This window comes from Phalacrocorax carbo, chromosome 7 (genome assembly GCF_963921805.1).
Source record: "Phalacrocorax carbo chromosome 7, bPhaCar2.1, whole genome shotgun sequence".
Lineage (NCBI taxonomy): Eukaryota > Metazoa > Chordata > Aves > Suliformes > Phalacrocoracidae > Phalacrocorax > Phalacrocorax carbo.
The window spans coordinates 37,608,203-37,633,613 of record NC_087519.1 but is presented as its reverse complement, the minus strand read 5'-3'; the positions used below and the strand labels follow the sequence as shown (position 1 = coordinate 37,633,613).

Below are 25,411 nucleotides of genomic sequence, written 5' to 3'. Positions count from 1 at the left end.
CGATGGCCAGTATCCATCTCCCACTCTCTGCCTGCAGCCAACGCAGGGTAAAGGGCACTCAGCTGCTCTCGGATACCGCATTGCATTTAAAGAACCCTCATTTTAGCGTATTTCACTGCCAATGCTGGCTGCAGTGCAAAAATATCTGAGTTTCTAGAACGTCAGCTTTCTTTTTTTTATAATCCTCTTTGCAGTCATGTGTTCTGCCAAACTGCAAACTTTCTGCTCCTGTCCTTCTTTCCCCGGAGAGGATTTGAGGCAATAATCCAGGCCTACCAATTTATTTCTTTAATGAACAAGGGACAAACGAGCACAACATTGCAGAACACGTGCACACCTAAACCTTGAAGCATTCCCCAGTTCTGGCATGCCTTTGAGGGATGCCCTGGGCTGAAGGACTGAGGCTGGAAGCGGGGACCTCCACTTGTGCTGGAGCTTAGACAGGGCAGAGGAGGCTGTGGCCGCAGCCAAGGCCCACTCGTGACCATGGGCAATTCTGGAGACAGCAATGGAGTGATCCTGTGGTGACCATCAAATGCGCTTTTGCTAGCGCAGCCTGGGTGGCCACAGAAACTGCTCTGCGGACCACAAGCAGCCTGTAGCCTGATATGGGCTGTCCATCCTTCTTGTGTTTATGCACTACTGGGGCTGGCTCTCATAAAGGCCTGCCACACTTCTCATCGTAAAAATAAAACAGCAATTTCTGGTAGCACAACGTGAAGGACAGGCACCCTGGGTGCCTCTGCTCATTCAAATCTAAAAAGGCAGCCCTGAGCATGCATGACTTGCTGGGACCTGAAGATGCTAAGTGCTTCCCATGCCAGAGTGAGTCCTATGTCTGGTTTGCACCACCCAGGGAGGAAAATATTTTTCCTGCCCACTTCCCTCAAAATGCTGAGAGGGTGGGAACGATGAATCTGTGACCTACCCCTTCTTTTGGTGTTAAACTCACCTCCCTGTGTGACAGGCAACTACCCCCTTCCCACGGGGCAAGCTGGAAGAACATCTGTTTTCTCAAAAAGCGGGTTCATTCACCCGGCGTGCAAAATGCCAAACTATGCACAGAGTGGAGGTATTTTATTAATTTCATTTTTGCAGAAAGATGGGTGCTACACAGTAACCCCACAAAGCTAGCACACCGCACCAAGAAACCACAAAGTGTTTATTAAATTAAAGTTACTATAAAATGTGCCGGTCACAGCTAATGTTCAGCTAATCATTTAGTTTCTTTCTCACTTCATTCTAAAGGTACGGTTCCCTTTAAACTTGCCGCGCATGCAACAGAGAGCGAGGGGCTTACTTAAGGTCCGCCACTGCGGCGGCCCGAGGGCGCTAAAGCCGCCTCTCCCCGTCCCGTCCCGTCCCGGCCCGGCCCGTCCCGTCCCGTCCCGTCCCGGCCCGTCCCGGCCCGTCCCGGCCCGCCTGGCCCTGCGGCCGGGCTCCGCCGACACCGCCCACAAGGCCCCCGCGGGTGCGCGGGCAGGCGCAGGAGCGCGCGCCCAGCGCCGGGAGGCGGGAGGCAAGCGCTGAGGCCCCGCCCCGCGGGCGGGGCGGCGCGGCGCGGCAGGACCGGCGCGGCGCGGCGCGGCGCACGCTCCGGGTGCGGCGGCTGCGGGGCTGAGGTGAGCTGCTGGGCGTTGGGTCCGCCGGCCGTTGGGCGGGCGGGAAGCGGGGTCGGGGGGAAGTCGCCGCCGGGGCGGGCGGGAGGCGCAGGGGCCGCGGCGCGGCAGGGACCGCAGCCGCAGTAGTAGCGGCTGCAGCAGCAGCCGTCGCAGCCATGGCTGCCTGACCTTGAGTAGGGCCACGCTGCGCGGGCAGACGTGACCGAGGCGGGCGCCGTATCGCCCGGCTTGCTTATCTGGGGGCCTGCAGCCGGGCCCAGCCCGCGATACCGGCGCCTCGTAGCCCCTTTTTCCTTTTTTTTTTTTTTTTTTTTTTCTCCCCTCTTTACCTTATTTTTGAGGGATCGGGGTTGTCGGCCGCCTCCCGGGCCGCTCGGCGGGAGGAAGGGAAGTCCCTTCCCCATGAGGCGCCCGGAGCGCGGGCTTCCCCCCCCGGGCTGGCGGGGGCGGTTTGGGCCGTGAGGGGCTCGGGGTGGCTTCTGCGGGGTGGTGGGCTGCGGGGCCCGGCGCGCCGGGGAGCATCCTGGGGAGCATCCCTGCCAGGTGCCGTGCCCGCGGGCCCTCTGCGCTTCCCTGGCTCTTCCCCTGGCCTAGCTGGTCTGGCTTTTAGGAGACCCTCCATGCGCGGCTTCAGTTGCATGCTCCCAATCGAAACCCCGGTCCCAAGCCAAGCTGCCTAGTCACTTAACTTACCAAGCTTTCTCAGGAAGAAGTGCTGAAGTGAATCAGTTACGGTTTACCTTTCAGACAAGTTTGCTGTCTAGAGAAATCCAAACTATAAAAATTACTGAAATTCTTTGGGAGAGTTGCTCTTGGCTATTCTGAGAGACTGTTTAAAACTGAAATTGCCTTCATAATGTGGTAAAGAGTATAGCCATCTAGAAGAGACCTTGGAATTGGAAGTGATTTGGCAGGGTAGGAGTTTGTGCTGCTTTTGTCTTACAACATTGTGCCACTTCTGGCTACCAATTCAACACTTGTCTCCATCCTGTCCTTGAGACATTCCCCAGCAAGCTCAGATGTGTGGCGTCTGTTGTCAGAGCTGTGCAAGTGTGTCTTGACAGCACTGAGTGGAGGTGGCCTTACTGTTAGTAAGACACTTGGCTGAAATTAGCCATTTGAGACTGTATTCCTCATTTATACACACCCCACACGCACACCATCCCTGGAGTTCAATAGAAAGTGATGATTTGTCCATCAGAACTTGTATATGTAGTGGGAGTATGTGAACTTCTAGATTGCATTCAGGGTTGATGTAGGTTCACCAACATTGCAACTTACATAGAAGCATGGACATAAAATCCATAGGTAAGCGTTGTACTAGTGGCAGTGACTGACTTTGGACATCTTATGTAGTGGCAGGGGAACAGCCTGACTTGACTTGTTGTGTTTGGAATTTCTAGAGCTTTGGTCAAGTGGTGGGCACTCCTCCAGAAGGCAATGGACCATGCCAGAGCGGCAATCTCGAACTTGGTAAGACACAGTCCCCCTGTGCCATTTGTCTCTTGGTGGGCTGATGATACTGTAGAAGAAAGGTTCAACAACATCCATGTCAGTATCAGAGAAGATGACAAGTCCAAAGCAATGTTAGGTGCTACTGTGTGGGTTGTGAGCCAAAAGTTACTGTAGCTAGCTGGCCACGATAAGGAAGTGGCTGGTGGGATTATCGTTAACTGCTACAATGTCTTGGGTCTCTCAGGAAGCCGATAAGGAGGAGGGGTGAGACTTGAACAATGTTCCAGAAAGTCCTGCTGAGGAAGCTGATTAAACGCCTATCAGGACGATCAGAGTGTGTTCTGTTATGTTACTTTGGGGGTGGGAATTCAACCACAAGTCCAGCCTTTGAATGTGACCTTGCTTTGAAACAAATATGCAGAAGGAGGTAGCTCTGAGCTTGCTCAGCCAAGCCCACTGGTTCTAGAGAGCTTGGACTGTGAAATGACCCTAGGCTAGGACTGTGAATGGTATGGTTTGGTCTCTGAACAAGCATGGAGGATATGTGGGGTTGAGGCATGCCCTCTGCAAAGTGTGAGGGCAGCCAAGCTATCAAGCAGCTGAACAGGGGGACTGCTAGGACAGACTGCAGTGTTGCCCTTTCTGAAATGTCAGCAGCCAGCCATTTCATTGCAGGTAGCATGGGCCAGAATGGAGCCGCAGGTCTGAAATGACATTAGTTTCGTTTTGACCAACCGAGCTGATGTCTGGTATCTTCACCGTCAGCCGCTGACTTGCAGTTTGAGAGTGAGACAAGGACTGTTGGATGAGCTGCTGAAATTGTACCAGGGCTTGGGCTCTTGCCACCAGCTGCTTCTCCAGTACAGTGGAGAGGGCTGCAGGGCTGTTGCTCCCAAAACTATTCCTCTGGCCTTTTAGCCAGTCTTCTGCCTGTCCCCAGCACAACCATGGCTGCAGGCAAGTTCAGCGGCTCTAATTGAAGCTGAGTGGTTCTGCTCAATGCCTGGCTATGCCTGGAATTGAGTTAAACTCTCTGTTAATCTGAGGGAGTGCCTTGCACACAGGCTGCGGTTCTGTGGGGAGTTGGACTGTGCATTGTGGCTCTTTAGAACATTGGGCACCAGACTGGAAGCTGCTCTGCTTGGGCACTGATAAACACCTGTCAAATGGTTCCAGTTGCTAGTGGATACAGGAGGTGTATTCTCAGCTTTCATGTTAGCTGAGGTAGCAGGATTCCCATGGGTCATCTCTCTTCAGCCTAGCTGCTTTATAATACCCATCAATAGGGTAATTTAAGAGTAGCCTGGGGCAGTTTAATACCAGATTATCTAGATACTGGATGAGAGTATTTACGTCAAAGTGGACGTGGCTCAAAGGCACAACCATGGAAGGGTTGCCTTCTCTTCCGCTGTTCTGATCAAAGTTCCCTTCTGTGTGAGTTGCACGTGCTCAGATCAGATCAATGCACTCCTGATTAAGACCAGGAGTTGCAGCTTCAATCAGACATGGGGTCCTTTGGGAAATACCAATGCCATTGGCTGTGTCATATCTGTCACAGACTCCAAGCTAGACTTGACCAGTGTGGCTCTGAACTTGTGCAGGGCAAACAGATGCTAAATAGACTTTGGAGACCCTGAGTGGGTCTGAGTCTAATTGACTGTTCAAAGCAGCTGGCCTGATTTACTGACAGCCAAATGCTTGGGCTGCGCTGGAGCAGTTTCAGATGAACAAGTTTCATTTGATTTGGAGCGTAGGTGCAGCTTGCTGGAAGGACAGTAGGCTGGTGTAGCAAACTTTTCCAACATGACTGTCTTTCAACGCAGTTCAGTGGCGAGCCGATGTTGTACACACGCTTCAGCATTGCCCGGCAAACGGATGGAGACAACAGTCATGTGGAGATGAAGCTGTCATCTGATGATGAGGAAGGAGGGGAACCTGGGAGACCAGAGCAACTGCATGGCAGTATGCCTTCTCCATGGAGGAAAGGCAAGAACCTCTGCCTCCTAGTCGTCACAGCTGTCCTCCTCCTTTTGATTGGTAAGGAAGAGTGGGCAGCAATTGCATGAAGTGGTCCCTCAGCATATCTGAGGCTATTAACATTTGAATCTGTATTGTATCAGGAGCTAACTGAACAGCCTGGATCCAGGCTGCAGGCTGTTGTCTCTAGCTCTAAGTATGTCTAGCTCAGACTTATGGTTCAGAATTGGCACGAAATGTGAAGTTTGACAGTGGAACTGCGACTTAGCTAAAGGGCAGACCGGTCCGTGTGGCAAGTGTAAAGATTTTCCCTTGAATAACTCCTAACGCTTCTCTAGAGATGTGGGTCAACATATTGGTAAAGCCTCCGGTGCTTGTCTCTCAACAGTTTTATCACTGCCACTGACCTAAAGTAAGCATTCTACTTCCCAAGGGGTGCTGGAGGGACACTGCCAAGCACAATATCAGATTTACAGTGTATCTTAAAACATGCCAGCTCAGGCAAAATGCCAGGCCGCATATGCTTGTCTGTCCTGAGGTATGCCACCTTGTCAAAAATAGTGTGACAGCAGAGATGCATCTTAATCCTGAAGATGCTTTGGTAAGCTTAGGAAGTGTGGGTTAGGTGAGAGGACAGTGAGGTGGATAGAGAACTGGCTGAATGGCAGAGCTCAGAGGGTTGTGATCAATGGGGCAGAGTCTGGTTGGAGGCCTGTAACTAGCAGTGTTCCCCAGGGGTCTGTGCTGGGTCCAGTCCTGTTCAATATATTCATCAATGACCTGGACAAAGGGACAGAGTGTACCTTCAGCAAGTTTACTAATGATACCAAACTGGGAGGAGTGGCTGATGCTGATATGCTGCAAGGCTGTGCTGCCATCCAACGAGACCTGGACAGGCTGGAGAGCTGGGCCAATGGGAACCAAATGAAATTCAACAAGAACAAGTGCTCCTGCACCTGGGGAGGAACAACCCCATGCACCAGTACAGGCTGGGGGTTGACCTGCTGGAAAGTAGCACTGCTGAGAAGGACCTAGGAGTGCTGGTGGACAGCAGGTTGATCACAAGCCAGCAACGTGTCCTCGTGGCCAAGAAGGCCAACGACATCCTGAGGGGCAAACAAAGGAGTGTGGCAAGCAGGTTGAGGAAGGTTATCCTCCCCCTCTACTCCGCCCTAGTGAGGCCACATCTGGAGTACTGTGTCCGGTTCTGGGCTCTCCAGTTCAAGGACAGGGAACTGCTGGAGCAAGTCCAGCAGAGAGCTGCCAAGATGATCAGGGGACTGGAACATCTCTCTTATGAGGAAAGGCTGAAAGACCTGGGTTTGTTCAGCCTGGGGAAGAGAAGACTGAGGAGGGATCTTGTCAATACTTATAAGTATCTGAAGGGTGGGTGTCAAGAGGACGGGGCCAGACTCTTTTCGGTGGTGCCCAATGACAGGACAAGGGGCAATGGGCACAAGTTGGAGCACAGGAAGTTCCACCTGAACTTCTTTACTGTGAGGGTGATGGAGCAGTGGAACAGGCTGCCCAGAGAGGTTGTGGATTCTCCTTCCCTGGAGACATTCAAAATGCACCTGGACGCAGTCCTGTGCCCCCTGCTCTGGGTGTGCCTGCTCAAGTAGGGGGGTTGGACGAAATGATCTCAAGAGGTCCCTTCCAACCCCTACCATTCTGTGATTCTGTGAATGCACTTGTATACTGTGGAGCTGGTTTAATCATCTTTCTGCAGCACAAAGAAATACCTCTCCTGTCTGTAGGGTTTCTCATTGGTTACTTAAGTTATCGTGGACGAATGCAGAAGGCTAGCAGGTGTCTGGATGGAAGTGGCAAGTGTGAGACGACTCCTACCACATCTTACTTAGTGGATGATGATGAAACGGAGGAAGAAGTAGTTCCTGGACCACCTGTCTTCTTCTGGCCTGAGCTCAGAGCCCTGTTATCAGCTAAGCTGTCGGCCAGACGTCTTGAGGAAAACTTGAGGTAACAGAAAGCTTAGCTATAGCTATGAGAGAGGCACAGCCTGTTAGCAGAATTCAAGCTCTTTTGGAGTACCAGGGCCTTAAAGATGTTTTGGGGTGGCACGTGGTTAAACATGGGCTTAAATGGCCCATGCAACTTAGGTTTGCAGGGTGGAGCACTGCAGTGCCACCTTGTGCTGTAGCCTAAGCTATACATCTGTTATCTACAGGCATAGAGCAAATAAGTACTCTTTTGAAGCTGGCCAGAGTGAAGATGAGAGCATTGCCAGCTACATTCATGAGCAGTTCACCAGCTTCCTCTTGGATGAAGTATGGAATGATGAGCACTACATTAAGCTGCAGGTCAAAGGCAGGTATGTTAATGAAGAGATGCAGATCTCTTCCTTATGGCATAGATATCTGTAGTCTTGAGCGAACACATGATTTCTGCTGAAAGTGGTGCTAAAACTGTGAGGCAGTTACCCTCTCCAAAGAAAGCCTCAGTGTAGCCAAGCAATAGCTGCTCCTGCCTCTTCTCAGTCTTTCTAAATCTAGAGGGTCTGGTAGCAGCCCTCTGAGTTTTCTCCTGGCACATCTGTTTCCTCAAAACATACTTAGGAAGTGGACAGAAAACAAGCTTGAGTAAAAACTCAGCTGAAGGACAGATTCCCTGTGTCTAAAACTGCTAGAATGGACGACTCTGTGTTGTCACCCAAACAGGTGTTGCAGACCTGGCAGTGGTTCCTAGAGCAGCTCCAGAGGGTATCAACAGGCATTGTGTTGGTTGATGGCTCATACACTCATGCCTTACTTGCCCCTTTACATCAGGGAGAAATTAATTTGGTTAGCTCCTCTTAGGCAGGGACGAAGACTTGGAAGCACAGCTTCTTTCTGTTACTTGTCTTAGAAATTAGCCTTTGTTAATGTCTCTGAACAACCCCAGAGATTCTTGCATGGAAGTACTGGGATGAGTGCCTGTTTTGGGATCTGCATTGACTTGATCAGAATTGCTAGGGCACAAACTAAAATATGGGAGCTAGTTAATTATGGAGTTTATGTATGAAAGAACGTAACACTGTCTCTTTACATTTAACAGTACTGCGAACAAGGTGACTATTCTGGAGGATGATAAAGAAGAACAACTGGAGAGTCCTGATGCATATGTGGCATACAGCAAGAGTGGCTCGGTTGTTGTAAGTAACTAGAAATGTGCTTGCACACTTAGCAGGTGGCAATGGCCAAAATATGTCGCTTCGAGATCTGGAGTGTATAAAGGCCTCCCCCATTAGAGACCTGTGGTGGGGTGGTGAGGACTGGGCCCACATAATAAGATGCAGAAGTAACTGTTTAAACTTCACTGCTGGGATCCAGACAGGAACTTTGACAGAAGTACTACTTCAACAGGCATGTTACATGTGAGCAGTTTACATTAATGAACGTGAACACCCTACTGTTGCTGTGACTGTTTAGGCTGTTTCAAGTATCTTACTGACTGTCGTGGTTTAGCTCCAATCAGCAACTAAGTCCCACACGGCCGCTTGCTCACTCCCCCCACCCCTGTGGGATGGGGGAGAGAATCAGAAGAGCAAAAATAAGAAAACTTGTGGGTTGAGGTAAGAACAATTTAATAATTAAAATAAAGTAGTAGTAGTAGTAGTAATAATAATATCATTAAAATGAAAATAACAAAAGAGAGAGGTGAAACCCAGGGTGAAAAAAACCAAGTGATGCAACCACTCACCACCTACAGACTGACACTGCCAGTCCCTGAGCTGCAATTGTTGCTTCCCCCGGCCAACTCCCCCCGGTTAATATACTGGGCATGACGTCATATGATATGGAATATTCCTTTGGCTAGTTTGGGTCGGCTGTGTTGGCTGTGCCCCCCTCCCCGGCTTCTTCTGCACCTGGCAAAGCATGGGAAGCTGGAAAAGTCCTTGACTAGTGTAAGCACTATTTAGCAACAACTAAAACATCAGTGCGTTACCAACATTATTCTCATACTAAATCCAAAATACGGCAGTATACCAGCTGCAGTGAAGAAAATTGACTCTATCCCACCCAAAACCATGACGATTCTGTAGCATTTATGTCACACTCAGGTTCCACACTATCCAATACAACCTCATTAACCACAACCCCGCTTCCCATCCTTTGATAAAATACACAGATATAATTTCCTTAGTCTATGGGCTGTCCCTGTAAAATGTACTCAAAAAGTCTATTGAACTCATTCAGTCCCTGACTTTGGGCTCCATCTATCGTAACAGTCTTTCAGGGCAGGACAGATGGTCTTTGTGGTGTTGGATTGTTGCATGCTGAAGTCAGTCCTTGTTCCACCACTGTTTTACTTTGCTCCATTTAATGACAGTTCATTCTCCGTTGATTTGGGAGATTCCTACTGTGATACCATTGATACAGCATATAGCAACCACAGAAGTGATGACATACAATATTATATAGCAATGAACAGCATACCATTCAGTTCATTGGCTCTTTTCACCCAAAATGAAATCCCTTTGAGGTACACATCGCAATTCTCCATCTTTCCGCATCACCCACCAAGGTGGTCGACCACCCTGGAGCAAAAGCAATTCCACAAGTGGGTTTCCCTTTGCCCGAGGCAGGAATAACCCAGACAGTTTTCCCCAGCATATTTTTTACGTGCACTACAGGGACTTTATCCCCTTCCGCATTATGTAAGAGCTCTGATTGGGCAGGGCCTGCTGGGTGATCAGTGCAACCCGTTTACTCCATCTCGCATCAGTTGCATGGTGTGTAGAGGGGACATCCCTTTGAACATCCAGCCCAGCACCGGCAGTCGGGGTGCCAGGAGGAGCTGTGCTTCAGTACCAACCTCTTCCAAAGCAGCTCAAACCCCTTCATATGCTGCCAATATCTCTTTTTTTCAGTTGGAGTATAGCAGGCTTTGAACCCTCTGTATTCCTGACTCCAAAACCCTAGGGGTCGACCTTGGGTCTCCCCTGGCGCTTTCTGCCAGAGACTCCAGGTAGAGCCATTCTCCTCAGCTGTGGTGTAGAGCACAGTTTTCACCTCTTGTCCTGCCCGGACTGGCCCAAGGACTGCTGCATGAACTCTCTCCTGTTTAATTTGTTCAAAGGCCTGCTGTTGCTCAGGGCTCTGTTTGAAATCATTCTTCCTCCGGGTCACTTGATAGAGAGGGCTTACCATCAGACTGTAATCTGGAATATGCATTCTCTAAAAATCCACAAAGCCTGAAAAAGCTTGTTTCCTTTTTGCCTGTTGTTGGAGACATGGCTGTTATTTTGTTGATCACCTCCATTGGGATCTGACAGGATCCAAAATCTTGCCATTTTATTCCTAAAAACTGGACCTCCTGTGCGGGTCCCTTGACCTTACTTTGTTTTATGGCAAAACCAGCTTTCAGAAGGATCTGGAGTAATTTCTTCCCTTTCTCAAAAACATCTTCTGCTGTGTTGCCCACACGATGATGTCAACAATGTGTTGCAGAGCCTCCCCCTGTTCCAGGGCGGTCTGGATCAGCGATATCGATTGTGGCGTACCACTTGGCTGCCTTGGACTCCAGTTCACATACAGAAGTTCTAGCACGTCCGGCACGGCAGCGCTCAACGGTGGAGTGACTTCATTCAGGCCACGATAGCCTACTGTTGGTCTCCACTCTCCATTAGACTTCTGCGCTGGCCATATGGGACTGTTAAAGGGTGAGCGGGTCTTGCCGATGACTCCTTGGCTCTCCAGTCGGTGAATGAGCCCATGGATCAGAATCAGGGAGTCTCGGTTGCTGCAATATTGCTGCCGGTGCACTCTTGTGGTGGCGATCGGCACCTGTTCTTCTTTGACCTTCAGCAACCCCATAACAAAAGGGTCCTTTAAGAGACCGGGCAAGGCAGACAGCTGTTTAATTTCCTCCATCTCCAAGGCAGCTACACCAAAAGCCCACCTGTACCCTTCTGGGTCCTTGAAATACCCTCTCCTGAGGTAGTCTAAGCCAATGATGCACGGAGCCTCGGGGCCAGTTGCAATGGGTGCTTTTGCCACTCATTCCCAGTCAGGCTCACTTCAGCCTCCAATACAGTGAGCTCTTGGGATCCCCCTGTCACTCCAGCAATACACGTGGGTTCTGCCCCTGTATAGCTTGACAGCATTAGGGTGCACCGTGCACCGGTGCCCACTAAAGCCTTATGCTCCTGTGGGTCTGATGTGCCAGGCCATCGGGTCCACACAGTCCAGTAAAGCCAGTTGTCCCTTTCTTCCACCTGGCTGGAGCCAGGGCCCCTCTAGTCCTGATCGTAGTATTCGCTCACTTCCTGTAAACGTGAATCAAACGTCCCTCTATGAAGATCAGAAATAAAATCAGTGCTTCTACTCCTCTGCCTGGGGACCTGCTCACTGGGAACTGCAGCAGCAGCTTTTCTGGAAGAACCCCCCTGCGTGATTGTTTTTCCTTGCAACTCACATACCTGTGCCTCTAGGGTCGGGGTCGATTTTCCATCCCATTTCCTCATGTCCTCTCCATGGTCACACAAGTAAAACCAGAGGGTGGCCCTTGGTGTGTATCCCCTCTCTTGAGCAAATGGACGCTTACTCCTAATGGCTGAGATACTGGTCCGTACAGGTGGGGACTAGGACGTATCTTCTTTGAGTTGCTGGAACTCTTGGGACAGTTTCTCAAAAGCAGAGACGAGAAAGGAAGAGACATGTGCTTTGTAATCCTGGAGTCTGACAATCACGTCGCTCACCGTTGGTGCCTCATCATCTTTCCAGGCCGCTACTGCCAGTGAGTTTACATGCAACGATGGTGTGCCCTGAACAAACTTCCACCACATGGGTTGCATGCAGTGGGCTTCCTCTGGATCTTTGGGTGGCTGTTCGTTGTCCAGGTCACCATAAATCACCTCAAGGATGGCTAAGTCCCTCAGGTACTGGATACCTTTCTCTGTGGTGGCCCGTTTTCATGGGCAATATACAACATCTTACTTGAAAGGATGCCTTTCTTTCACACCAGACAGGCGTCGCCTCCAGAGGCCGAGGGCTTGTGCCCCTTCTCCAATCGCTTTGTCAATGCCCCCTTCCCCAGAAGGGGACCCCAGTTGTTTGGCTTCCTTCCCCTCTAAATCCAGGCTACCCGCCCTGTTATCCCAGCATCAGAGCAGCCAGGTGACAACGTGTTCACCTAGACAACGGCCAAAATCTTTTCACGTACCTCGCAGCTCCCTCAAGGGGAGGGATCAGGTGGTTTCTGTCCGGTTTATGAGTTCTTCCTCCTCTCCTCGTGATGACCCTGCTCTGCCATCATCTCTTTCTAAAGGAGTTGACTTTTGCTTCCGAGATTTCTTCTTGTGTATAGGGGTGACTGATACTGGCACGGGTTTGTTCTCTGGTTCAGCTGCAGTGCCTGTTGTGGGGGTTTGAGTGGCTGCAGTGCCTGTCGCTTTCTTCTCCTTTGTCTTTTTAGATCCAGAGGCCTTCTCTTCCCCTTAGGGGTACTGAATAGCGTTGAACAGGGCTCGGTAGGCATGGGCCAGGCTCCCGCACGTTGCAGTGACTTGTATCTCTCTGGAGTTGCCGGGGTGACAACGTAATTCCTCCAAATATTCTACTAGTTTTTCGGGATACTGCACTTGTGCAGGGGTGAGGTCCCAAATCACTGGAGGTGCCCACCGACCTAGGCATTTGCCCATACTACCCCACGTACCCTGCCTCTCATAACTATCAAGCCTTGGGGCGGGTCTCTGGATGATATTCTTAAATTGCTATTAACCTTAGACAAAACAAAAACAATATTCCCAAGAAATACCAACAGATGTATCTTAACTACCCAAGGATCTTCAAGGTGCTGAAAAGTTGTTGTAACAAAGGAGGAGACATCACAGATGAAGGTAGCAAAGGCGCCATTCTGTATTTCCTCCACAAAAAGCCTCTCAGAGAAGGAGGTATAATTTGCTAACTGTCTCCATGAGGTGGCACCCGAAATACAGTAGCAGCTTCAACGCAAAACCCAAATACCAGATAAAGGTCAAGGCCATTGTTTTAATAACAAATCTCCCAAGCAAACATTGCTGCTCACTGCAGAGCACAGGAAACTACAATAGCCAACACCAATCTTCAACATGTGCTGCCAAAACAAGGTCATAGTGCAGATCAGATAAACCAATATTGAGAAGAGATCAGTCAATGCTGTGACCAGCAACTGCTATTACCTCAAACCCTTCAGGCCCCACGTTGGGCACCAAAAAGGACTGTCGTGGTTTAGCCCCACTCAGCAACTAAGCCCCACACAGCCGTTCGCTCGCTCCCCCCACCCCAGTGGGATGGGGGAGAGAATCAGAAGAGCAAAAGTAAGAAAACTCGTGGGCTGAGATAAGCACAAGTTAATAATTAAAATAAAACAGTAATAGTAATAATAATTTAATGAAAAGGAGAATAACGAGAGAGAGAGGTGAAACCCGGGGGGGGAAAAAAACCACCACAAGTGATGCAGCTGCTCACCACCTGCCGACCAACACTGCCAGTCCCTGGGCTGCAATCTCTGCTTCCCCCAGTCCGTATACCGGGCATGACGTCACATGATACAGAATATCCCTTTGGCCAGTTCGGATCAGCTGTCTTGGCTGTGCCCCCTCCCCTCCCGGCTTCTTGTGCACCTGGCAGACCATGGGAAGCTATGACAGTCGTTGCCCAGTGTAAGCACTGCTTAGCAATGACTAAAACAGCAGTGTGTTATCAACATTATTCTCATACTAAGTCCAAAACACAGCACTATACCAGCTGCAGTGAAGAAAATTAACCCTGTCCCAGCCGAAACCCTGATAATGACATAGGACTGCTGCATTTGTAACCGGTGTTTCTGCTCCAGGGCACACCAGTCTATGTGAACTATGGGCTGAAAGCTGATTTTCAGAAGATACAGGCGTATGGTGTTTCATTGAATGAAACTATAATCATCTTCAGAGCTGGAAAAATAACCCTTGCTGAGAAGGTAAGCAGCCTTTACCCCAAAGTCTGGCCAAACTTGGCAGCAGGAAGTTATGCTGCTTCTTGGAGATCCATCTCTGTGCCTCCTTTCTAGAACTCACGTATGCAGGCTTGTCCCTGCAGGTCGGGTCTTGCTTGTTTGCACTAAGCCTTTGCATGCAGGTCTGGACACCAAGTCTGAACAAAGCTGGTTACTGTTCATGGTGGTATTCTTTTCGGCCTCTGGCAGTCTGGCTGGGACAGCCAAGCATCTGGAGTGATGGAGCTGGGAGGCAGAGGGAGGCAGCCTGGGGGCTGCAGGGTGCAGAGCTGGCTGGTGTTGCTAGATGCAGCAATGGGGCTGCTAGAAGCAGAACAGCCTTGCCTCCAGACCACCTCTTGCTGCTGTAGCCAGATATTTTCAAAGCTTGGCTGCAGAGTTTCACTTGGGCCCTTGCGGACTGTTCACATGGATCAAGTGAAGGTGCTGGCACTGCATGCACGCTCAGCTGCCTTGCATGTTGCTGTAACGTTCCCTCTGTAGCAAGTAGAACCAGCCAAGCAGCCTAAAGGATCCAAGTGCTGCTGTACTAGGTCTGACCCAGAGCTGTCCTCAGATGGGTGCTCCTGGGGAAGCTGGGTATAGGACTGTTTCCAATCAGACTCTGCCTGTCTGTATGCATGAGATACAGGCAGAGCTATAAAGTGCTTCAGCAATGGGTGCTCACTGGTTCTCCAGTCCCCTTTCCACTTTTCAAACTGGTGTCTAGCCTTACAGGAGTGTACTGGTGGCATATCAGAGGCAGCTGGGTTGTAGGTGTGTTAAACACAGACCTGACTAGGCCACTCTGCCTCCATTTTCCATGTGAAGATGAGCATCCCATGGCTGCTTATCTTGTCTTGAGACTAATCTAATCTTGGGAAAAACAGATGGAGCATAATCAAAATTAACATCTTTTTTCTAAGCTGCTCTGAGGAGCAAGTTTGAGCTGAAGGAATCATAGGGTGAGATACTAACCATGGAGTGTCCTGACTGTTCAAAAGGGTGTTAGACACACTCTGCCTCGAGTAGGACTGAGCTGCTTCCTTGTGTATCTGCCACTGTCAGGTGGCTGTTAAAATCTGTTGTGGAGTTGGGCATTGAGGAGCACAACCCTTCACACCATTACTCCATGTATTTGCCTTAACTCCCCTTGCTTGCAGTGCAAATGTGCAGTTAATGTTCCTCTTTGCTTTAGGTTGCAAATGCCAGAGAGGCCGGAGCAGTTGGTGCCCTGATGTACCTGGACCCATACGATTACAAGAACACAGACACACTTGTCCCCTTTGGACATGTGAGTATGCAACTGGCTCTCCCGTTTGTTGTTCAGGTGAACCTTTCTCACTGTGGACTGCAGACTGCAGCAGTCCTTCTGCAGGCCTCTGGCTCAGCAGTGCTTTATGCCCTTGTCTAGATGAAAACTGCTGGGCTCCTCTGAGACTTGAGGACTCCTCTTGCTTTTCACAGGCCCATCTTGGAACCGGAGACCCTTTCACCCCAGGCTTCCCGTCGTTCAACCACACCCAGTTCCCACCAGTGGAATCTTCTGGACTACCTCGCATTGCTGTTCAGACTATCTCTAGCCAAGCAGTAGGCAAGCTGTTCAGGTACCTGTTTCTCCTGGCTTGCGGGCTAGGCTGCTGTAGCCTTCTTGCAGGGGTGAGGATGGTGTTGAGGTGCTGTGAGCCCAGGGAGCTCTCTGCTGTGTGTCACAAGGAGCACTTCCTGGAACTGGCTGGAGAAATATCACTTGTGTCCATGCCTGATGTCCTAAAGACTGAACTTAATCTAGTGTTGTATTCCTCTTGGCCTTGTCCTACCTCTCCCTGCATAATTAGTGGCACAGGACTGTAAGTTATTTCCTGAGCAGGCCCTGAATAAGGCTGCACCTGCAGTAGCAGGCTAGCTTTTTTCACAGGATTGCTAAATGAGGTCAGAGCTGGATAATGAGTTCAAAGGATCTCTCTTTTTCCTTTAGAAAAATGGGTGGAATGGAATGCATTTCAGAGTGGAAAGGTGGGGTCATCGGATGTACCGTGATGCCAAGCAGCACGAACAAGATGGCAGTGAAACTGAACGTGAGCAACGTTATGGTAGACAGGAGGGTTCTGAACATATTCGGAGCTATCAAGGGATTTGAAGAACCAGGTAACAGCAACTGCCTTGTGGCTCAGTCTTGAGGGGAACTCTTCCTCTTCCATGATGATCAGAACATGACAGCTGCTCGCAGACAGAGACAGCCACTTCCTCAGCAGAACCAAGACCCTTCCCTAAGGGTCAAGGAAAAAGCTGGGCCATACTGCCAGGGAAAGGCTAAATAAAAGCAAGCAGTGTGCCAGATTCAGGGGTCAGACTCCATATTCTGTTCCTAGTACGGAAGCTTAAAGCTGCTTTTCTGGTAAATGGTGTTTGCAACCTGAAGCTTGCAGCTCAGATCTTGATGTCTCCTTTATAGATAGATATGTTGTGATTGGAGCCCAGAGAGACTCCTGGGGTCCAGGAGCGGCCAAGGCTGGAGTTGGAACTTCCATATTGCTGGAACTTGCCCGTGTGATCGCGGAGATGGTGAAAAAAGGTAAATATTTGTGTACAAAAGCATGGGAGTGGGAGGTGATGCAGGTTTAGCTTCGCAGGTGTTAACATTGGAGAGCCCAGTTGCAGAATAATCCTGTGAGAAGGCATAGGGAATCTGACAGAGCTTCCTGAGAAGCTATTACTTGTCCAACATAGACAACTTGTCTGCAGTGAGCACTTGCTTTCAAGGGACTACCTGCTTGTTTTTGGTATGGCTGGAATGCAAGAATGTCCTTGGATGACACACAATGCAGACCTCAAACTTGAGCTGTCTGTTGGACAGCCAGGCCTGACGGTGGGAAAACACTGAAGTGGCCAACCAGCTGAAGCAGTGGGGGCTGCATGGTGACACTTAGCATGAGTGCTTTTGTCTCCAGGGTTCATTTTGGGCTGAGGCATCTGAACAAAAAAAGGGGAAAATGAGGACAGCATGGTTTTCCTACACAGCTCTGTGGCATGGAGGGGCAGGATACAGCATCCATGCAGCCACTGGTGTGTGGGTTTGTCTGCAGCAGCCAGAATGCTTCAGCTCTGTCTGAGGACCAAGTGATTTATCAGCCCAGGCCCTCAGTGCTAATCTGCATCTCCAGGGCGGAAGGGCAGGCGTCTCAGTCTCTCTCTTTCTGCAGATGGCTACAAACCAAGGCGCAGCATCATCTTTGCTAGCTGGAGTGCAGGAGAGTATGGAGCTGTGGGTGCTACTGAATGGCTGGAGGTACTGTTCCTTTGATAGACTTCTGCGTGATGACTGCGCAGTTGAGATTTCCTGTTCCTGTGGATTAAACATCCTGGTGTTGTACTGCTCATCTTTAAATATTTGTTTTCTTCTAGGGATACTCTGCCACACTGCATGCCAAAGCCTTCACTTACATTAACTTGGATGCTGCAGTCCTAGGTAACCTGCTACTCTTAATTTCTTAAAACTGAGCTGGACCAGAATAGGTTGACAGACATCCCTTAACCTCCAGGAATGGGGGCCATACCAGAGGTTGATGCTGGGTGTTTGGCTGAAGACTGGCATGACTCAATTTATTCTCCTGTTGTCAGGGCAACGAAGCTGGTGAAGGGTCTGGAGAGCAGGTCTTACAAGGAGAGGTTGAGGGAACTGGGGTTGTTTAATCTGGAGAAGAGGAGGCTGAAGGGAGACCTTATTGCTCTCTACAACTGCCTGAAAGGAGGTTGTAGTGAGGTGGGTGTTGGTCTCTTCTCCCAAGTCACAAGTGATAGGATGAGAGGAAATGGCCTCAAGCAGTGTCAGGGGAGGTTCAGGTTGGATATTAGGAAAAATTTCTTGACTGCAAGAGTGGTCAGGCACTGGAACAGGCTGCCCAGAGAGGTGGTGGAGTCACCATCCCTGTAAGTGTTCAAAAAACATGTAGGCGTGGCACTTCAGGGCATGGTTTAAGAGGCATGGGGGTGTTGGGTTGCCAGTTGGACTTGATGATCCTAGAGGTCTTTTCCAGCCTTAATTCTGTGATTCTATGATTGAAGCTGGGAGGTTCCTGCAGCCTGAGCCAGAAGGCGGCAGTTCTGATGGGTCCCAGTAGACTGTCCTGTATCTGTTGAAGATCCTTTGGCACCAAGATGTACATAGATGTTCAGTTCCAGGGCTGAGCAGCTGCAGCAGCAGTGGTTAATTGTGCCAGCATGTCAGTCACCCTTTCTTTTTTACAGGCGTCAACCACATGAAGATTTCTGCTAGCCCATTGCTGTACACGTTGCTGGAGACAACTATGAAGGCGGTGAGTTGAAGAGTCTCGGGCTAATCAAGGTGACTTGTTTTAAGGAGGAGCTGAAAGCAGCCAGAGCTGTGCTGGGTCACTTTTCCCATCTGGCACCTTCTGAGGAGAAAGCCCCATTTAGGAGAAAGTGCTGAGATACTCTGGAGGGCCTTGTCTGAAGTCAGCTGGGCTCTAGGAATTGCAGTTCACGCATGTAGAATCTAAAAGCAGCAGACCTGGTTAACAGAGGAGGTCCTAGATGACTGGAGGCTTGCCAATGTGACGCCCATCTACAAGAAGGGCCGAAAGGAGAATCTGGGGAACTACAGGCCCATCAGCCTGACCTCAGAACTGGGGAATATTATGGAGCGGTTCATCTTGAGTGCGCTCACCAGGCATGTGCAGGACAACCAAGGGATCAGGCCCCACCAGCATGGCTTCATGAAAGTCAGGTCCTGCCTGACCAAATTTTTTGATTCTGTGAAATGCTGTAGTTCATACTGCCCAAGCAGAGGTCAGAACAAGTGCACTGACTGTCATCTCTGTGCAGGTGAAGGACCCAATAAAGGATTCAGGAAGCCTGTATGACAGAGTTGGCCCTGACTGGGTAAAAACAGTGTAAGTATTGTCATCCTGCTGTTTAGGAAAGCAGATGTCCTTAAAGAACAAATTAAATGGCTTCTGCTCTTTGTGCTGGAGTGTCATATGGCTATCAGGGATGGGCTGTGCTGCAATGGGATCAGGGAAGCATGAACAGTACAACACTAGCTGTCCTTAGTGCTGCCCCAAGCTGCCTGTAGGCAGCCCAGACACCTTTTTGTAAGGCAAGAACAGCCTTGTACAAAGACCAGTGTCCAGAAATGGACGGGCAGCCCTTGGCACTTGGCTGGGACTCCTTGCAAAAACCAGTCTTGTCTAGACAGCATAATTCAGTTGGCTCAGATCTTCAACTCTAGGGCTTTTGAGCAGGGCTTTTCTCCTGGGATGTCCAAACCACTTGCTAACTACTCAATACTTGTCTTCTGCAGTGTTCCCCTTGGTCTGGATAATGCAGCATTTCCTTTCCTGGCCTACTCAGGAATCCCAGTGGTTTCCTTTGGTTTCTGCAGTGTAAGTGTTGTCTGCCTGCCTGATGTACTCATTCCATGGAAAGTTGCTGTAAGCATATCTGCTCTCCAGGATGGTGAGCACAAGGTGCTGTCCCAAGCTCATTGTCCATGCAGGAGCCTCTCTGGGCAAGGAAATGCAGCCTCTGGACCCAGTGGCTGTGGCAGTACTTGCTGTGAAGGCTGCTCCTGAGGCATGGTTGGCTTACGGTCTATGTCTACGGGCACTTGCTCTTCTGGAGGCTCAGATGTCAACGATTCAGAAGCTAAAAGCACTAAAAAAATGTCAAGCTGTTGTTGGCTTTAGTGAAAGATGGTACTATATAGCCTGCTGGTCAGCAAGCAGAGCACATTGAGGAAGCAGTAGCGTTGGCCAGAGCAAGTACTTACTTGGACTGTTCACGTCTGCTGCTGCAGCTTGGGGCTGGCAAAAATGGCATCAGCCAAGCAGCCTGCTCTGTTGCTACAGGCATGTGTGGGAAGCCTTTCTGATAACAGCTTCCTCTGCTCATGAATGCTTGGGCTTTGTTAGTGTCAGACTTCTTCCACAAAAAAACTTGAGTTGCCCTGCCAAGAAGGGTTGGAGGGTGCTGCCAGCACTCCCCAAACTGGGTGCTGGGGTTTGCCCACCTGCACTTCTGCAGTGAACTCTGAGGGGGAAAAGGTTCATATGTCTTTGGGTCTAACAAACTAGCAGAGCATCCTGCTGACCACTGGAAACTGAGGGATGAGGTGCATGAGCTCCATTTGCTTCCCTTGAGCTTTGAAGTTTTGCCACTCAAGTGTTGCTACTTAGCAGCACAAGGAGATGGGATGTGGTGGAAGTAGCAAGCAAACTGTAGTGGGAGGTGAAAAATCCTAGCTGGAGAAGCACACTTGCTTCAATGCCTTCTTTCTTGCAGAAAGACGAGGAATATCCCTTCTTGGGCACTACTTGGGATACTGTGGAGAACCTGAGGGCAACTGACAAGTTGTATGCTCTTATGCGCGCTGCTGCGGAAGTTGCTGGACAAATAGCTCTCAGGCTGACCCATGATCATGAGCTCTTCCTGGACTTTGAGAGATACGGTGAAGAACTGCTAGCATTCCAAGAGAAGATTTTGCCCTACTATCATGATGTGAAGGTAAGAAACGCTCAGAGTGCACTGAATCCCTGTAGACTGTTATGGGGCCATGTGCTAATAAGGCTCTGTTGCCATTGGATACAACAGGGTGGACATCTTCCTCCTTTGGGCATGAGACCGTAGCAAGATGTGACCTGAATCAATGTTCATTACAGAGCAGTGCAGACACAGTAGCTGTGGCAGACAGATTTAGCTAATCTGGCTGTGGTGAGCTCTTGAGGAAATAAACGTGGAAGGTTTCTCCTCTGGTTATCATGCACAGTACAGTGCAGCTTTGCATCTCATTTGCACATCTGCTGAAAGCCTATGAGAAACCGTGGGTGGGGAGAGACATCACTGAGCTCAGTGACCTCAGAAGAGCCTGCCAGGAACTTGTTCTGCTACTTGGTTAAACTGGGGGGGGTGGGGGGGTGGTGGTGGAACAAAAACACTTAAGAGAGCAGCAAAAGAAGAAAATCAGGTTTGCTAACAGCTCCTCCCTCACAGATGCTGGGGCTGACCTTGAACTGGCTTTTCTTTGCCCGTGGTGACTTTCAGCGAGCTACAGATGCACTGAGAAGAGACATTGCAAACAGTGACAGGGAGAACAGGGTTGTCCGCAGAGCCCTGAATGACAGGATCATGAAGGTGGGTATCTGCAGCTATTTTTCCTTTCTTCTTGAAGGAAGAGAGTGCTGGCTGAGATGGGCCTCTTTCCTTAGGAGGCATGGGCAACGTGCAGGCCAGTGTCTCATTTGCTTGCTTAGTGTCAGTGTGACTGACTTCTGTGCTTGCCATCAGGAGAGGGTCTGGCCCTTGCAGAGCTGCTGTGGGAAATGGGTGGGTGGGGATCCCAGGTTTGGAGCTCGTGATGGGGCAGGAAAGAAAAACTTAGGAGGTGAGAGCATAACCCTAAATTTACACCTCTACTCCAGGTAGAGTATGACTTCCTCTCCCCGTACCTGTCGCCAAAAGATGCTCCCTTTCGCCATGTCTTCTTTGGCAAAGGCCCCCACACCCTGCAGAGTCTGCTGGAGAACCTGCAGCTGCTGAGAAACAGCAAGGACAGAGTGGACGTGAACATGCTGAAAGAGCAGCTCGCCCTGATTACCTGGACCATTAAAGGGGCTGCCAATGCCTTAGTGGGTGATATCTGGAATACAGACAACGAATTCTAGGCATGGCAAACACCCAGTTAAGGTATGGGATTAGGGAAACCCACTCCCTAACATGACATTATTTTTCTGTAGCTTTTCTGGCAACAAATCTTTTTTTGACCAAAGTTGAGCATCAAATTTAAATCTTACCTTGGCAAATTCACAGGAGACAGTTTTAAAGCAGATACTAAGATTACCATGAAATCTCCTCTGACCAGGCTCCCATCTGACCACGGTCCAAATTGGTGATGTACAGCTCTCCAGTGTACTTGAGAACTAATAGCTCAGGTGACTCCTGAAATGGTACCTTGAGTGGGGAGGTACCTCATCTATTTAGGGTTTTAATTGTTGGCCCCCTAAACCTACTGACAAAATAGGGAATGGATTCCTCTTAATGCTTGTAAATAGGATCCGTTCTCTGGCAGGGAGCTGCAGAGACCAACCTGTAGTTTGGAAATAAAACAACGTAGTAATAGCCCGCAAGTGCTGGATTATCAGCAAGATCTGAAGTGCCCGGCCTGCCTTACTCAACAGCAGACTCCCAACGATGTCTTGGAGGCTTGCTTCTGCCGAGGCAGGTTTCAATTCCCAGGGAAAATGACCCAAAGATATTCTAATGCCCCCTTTATATCCATAGCTGGCACCTCAGCGAGTCCTGTGGTGTTGAGAAATGGCTCTAGACTGGCACTTCAGACCTTGCTGCTCTGGGCCTTCTGTGAAATTGAGTCTCTTGCTGGCCAAACCCTGTTTGACTGATGCCATTTTGCAGGATGGCTCTTGTTTGGCACCGAGATATTTATTTGTTTATTTATCAGTGACAGTGTTCACTATAAATGGTGTGTTTTTTTATAGAAGATAATTATCGGAAGCAGTGCCTTCCATAATTATGACAGTTATACTGTCGTTTTTGAATAAAGCAGCATCTGCTATTACAATCAAACATGATACTGGAACTTTGCATTTAAAATAATCTAAACAGGCCCCTCCAAAAAAAAAGTTTTTGAAAACTAGCAGTTAAGCTTTCTGTGGCAAAAAAAGCCCTTTGGAAGAAACTTGAAGGTGTAAACCTGGTAGCAGTTCTCCAGGTTGCACTCCAAAATGATCCTTGAAATGCTGAAAACCTGGGTGGAAACTCAAATACTAGAGATTTGGCTTCCCTGCGGTGTCCGTGCCCCTCTGTGGGCTTTGGACTGCCTCTTTGACCCCCTTCCTGGATCCCGTGTGCTCACATGGGGAGCACAGCTTCCTTCCTGGCCCCGGTGGAGGGGCCCGCTGTGTAGCCCTAGCTGCACCCATGGCAGCACACCTCAGATTAGACATTGGCCTGATTTTTTTTTTTAAATGGTGGCTTCCTGCAAACTTCCAGTACTTTCTGTGTCATGAAACCTAACTGACATTATCGGAGGCAGTGTCTTCCATAATGTGTAAAGAACAAGGTAGTTTTTGCCTACCACAGTGTTATATCGGAGGCAGTGACCTCCATATGTTGCACTATGGGTGTACGTAATTATCGGGGACAGTGTTTCCCATAATTGTTCTATACTTATCATGCAATGTCATCTGTGAAGCTTGATGGTTAGTATCTAACAGAGATCAGTTTCCTGCAGTCCTATTTTTCCACTCTCCTGTAGTGATGCAAATATAAACTTTGATCTGTTACGTACTTCCCTAGACTCTACCTTCTCTGTAGGCTGAACTGTTTCAAATAGCTGTGCTGTCTTGAAGTGGCTTCCTGCCTCCAGTCGCAGGACTGGTGCTTGAATGTTTAGCGGAAACTAGGCTAGTTAGACTGTGTGCTCTGTGATTTAGTAAACTTCCTTCAAATCAGTTACAAAGACTTAGGGAATTAAAAGTGAATGTAGGGCTTGGGGCTGACTGCTGTCTGGAGGGCTCTGGTCACCGCTCTAGATGGTGCATGTACTAGTCAAGAGGCTGGCCTGCTTTGGCACTGGGGTGTGCTGGCGTGCATGCACAGGAAGCTGCTTGCTCCCCAGGTCTCTCTGGAAACTCCAGGCTCGCCTCCAGGGTGTTGTGTGGAGGGGGGTAAATCAGTAGCACCTTTCTCACGGTGCCCCTCTGCTCTGTGACCTGACGGCTGCTGTGTAACACCTGCTAAACTGTGCTGCCTGTTCCCATAAAGCAGCTGGCTGGCTGTCGCCAGCCTTGTACTCTGCAGTTTGATCTGCCGTTTAAACCTAAACCAAGCGAGTGACCTAAGCCCCAGCAGTAGCCCTTGAGGGAAAGAACATTGTTCAGCTGGAGCAGACACCTGGGCCTCCACAGGGAATGCACCCCCAGCCTAGTTACTGAGCTCAGTGCTCACCAGCTCAGAGGGCTGGATTTTCATCTGTCTCCCTAGAAGCCTGATGCCCAGGCTTGTGCAACTCCTTGGTCTTCCTTAACTGCCCTGCTGTCTCTGAGGCATGTGTACAGCCCTGTGTTGGTGTTTCCTAGTGACACTTCTCTGGATGGCATTTAAGAGTTGCTGTCTGGGACTCCTCACTTAGTGTTTGCATGCATCTTGATGTCAGACTTAATCACGCGCTTTATAGCCAGCAGAGAAAGCCAAAGCCTGTCTCCTGGCTAGACAGCGCAACCGTGACTACTGGGATGTCGGGATGCCTTGCTCAGTGCTGGCATTGGACTGGTGTGGGGTGCTAAACTCTTGTTTCTGGTCTATCTGCTGTTTACCTGCTTGAATAAAGTTTTAAAGCTTGAACACTCAACTCCTCTCGTGGGTTCTTGCAAAGCCACAATGCTGTTGTGGTCATGGGTGAGCTTAGGCAGCTGGAGGGAAGCCGCTCATCAGCCAGTCAGGGCTGGTAACTGGCAGCTCCAGTACCACCTTGTTGATGTGCAATAGCAAGTCCAAACTTCATTGTGCTGCTTGCCTCTGAGTCCTGCCTCGCCACACGTGACTGGGAAGGGGATTCTGGCAATGAGGTGGAGGAGCGATGTATGCGAGCCCCCCGGCTGCCCCTCTCCTTTCGCAGCCATGTCCTGCCTGTTGCGTCCCGTTCACCACGTTGACCCTAAAGAGCCTGCAGTGTTGGGGTGGATGTCATGAGGAGGATGAAATGTCAGACTTCCCACCAGTCATGGCTTTGCAGGTCTCTGCTGGGGAGAAGGTGACTGGGCAGGGCTGTGGGTGGCCATGTCTGTGGCCCAGGCAGCCAGGGCTGTCCCCTGCCTCATCCCTGCCCCTCATCACCACCCTGGAGCTCCCTGGGGACACGGTGCAGGTGGATATTTGGTTAGTGCTTAGAGGCCCAGAGAGCTCTGGCAGAGCAGGAGCTGCATCCCCAGCCCCAGAGGCCTGCTCAGGTGAGACCGCACTGGTCTAGGGCTTTGCATTTTAAACACGCTCAGCTTTTTTTCCACTGTCTTCCGCCATCCCTGGTGCCAGTCTCGCATACTACGTCACAAATGCCGTATCCCGTGAAGATGCACCACTTGGGGTGGGAAGCAGCTTCTCCAGGGCCTTGCTCGCTCCTTTTGGGTTGTCCTGACACTGCTCTGGTCCCTCCTCTTCCAGCAGGGATGATTTACTTGTTGGAAACGCATTGTTTCCCGCACCTCCCTGCCCAAACCTGGCAGGGCTCCTCTCCCTGCAGTGGCTGTGCAAAGCACCCAAGCGGCAGGGCCGGGGCTGCGTGCAGCTCTGCTACAGCCAGGCAGAGCCGGCCCCGCCGGGGCAGCGGGGAAGGGGGTGCAGACCCTCCGCACGCACCTGGGAGCAGG

General features: G+C 50.1%; 1 protein-coding gene across 1 annotated transcript; it reads left to right on the top strand.

Annotated features, from left to right (window-relative positions):
• The first annotated feature begins 1,483 nt into the window (after nt 1–1,483).
• TFRC (transferrin receptor) lies at nt 1,484–24,389 on the top strand. Its single transcript, XM_064457566.1, has 19 exons — nt 1,484–1,622; nt 3,026–3,095; nt 4,901–5,114; nt 6,812–7,034; nt 7,243–7,386; nt 8,109–8,205; nt 13,872–13,994; nt 15,208–15,303; nt 15,477–15,616; nt 15,988–16,157; nt 16,465–16,584; nt 17,213–17,298; nt 17,415–17,478; nt 18,258–18,325; nt 18,855–18,922; nt 19,333–19,414; nt 20,313–20,534; nt 21,021–21,161; nt 21,449–24,389. The coding sequence occupies exons 2-19, from the start codon at nt 3,063–3,065 to the stop codon at nt 21,689–21,691; spliced, it is 2,334 nt and encodes a 777-aa protein (XP_064313636.1). The 5' UTR covers nt 1,484–1,622; nt 3,026–3,062; the 3' UTR covers nt 21,692–24,389.
• The last annotated feature ends 1,022 nt before the right edge of the window (nt 24,390–25,411 follow it).

Coding starts and splice junctions, on each gene's coding strand:
- TFRC (XM_064457566.1), top strand. CDS start 3,063: ATGGACCATGCCAGAGCGGCAATCTCGAACTTG. Junction 17,299..17,414: donor GTGCTACTGAATGGCTGGAG/GTACTGTTCCTT, acceptor GTTTTCTTCTAG/GGATACTCTGCCACACTGCA. Junction 21,162..21,448: donor TGAATGACAGGATCATGAAG/GTGGGTATCTGC, acceptor CCTCTACTCCAG/GTAGAGTATGACTTCCTCTC.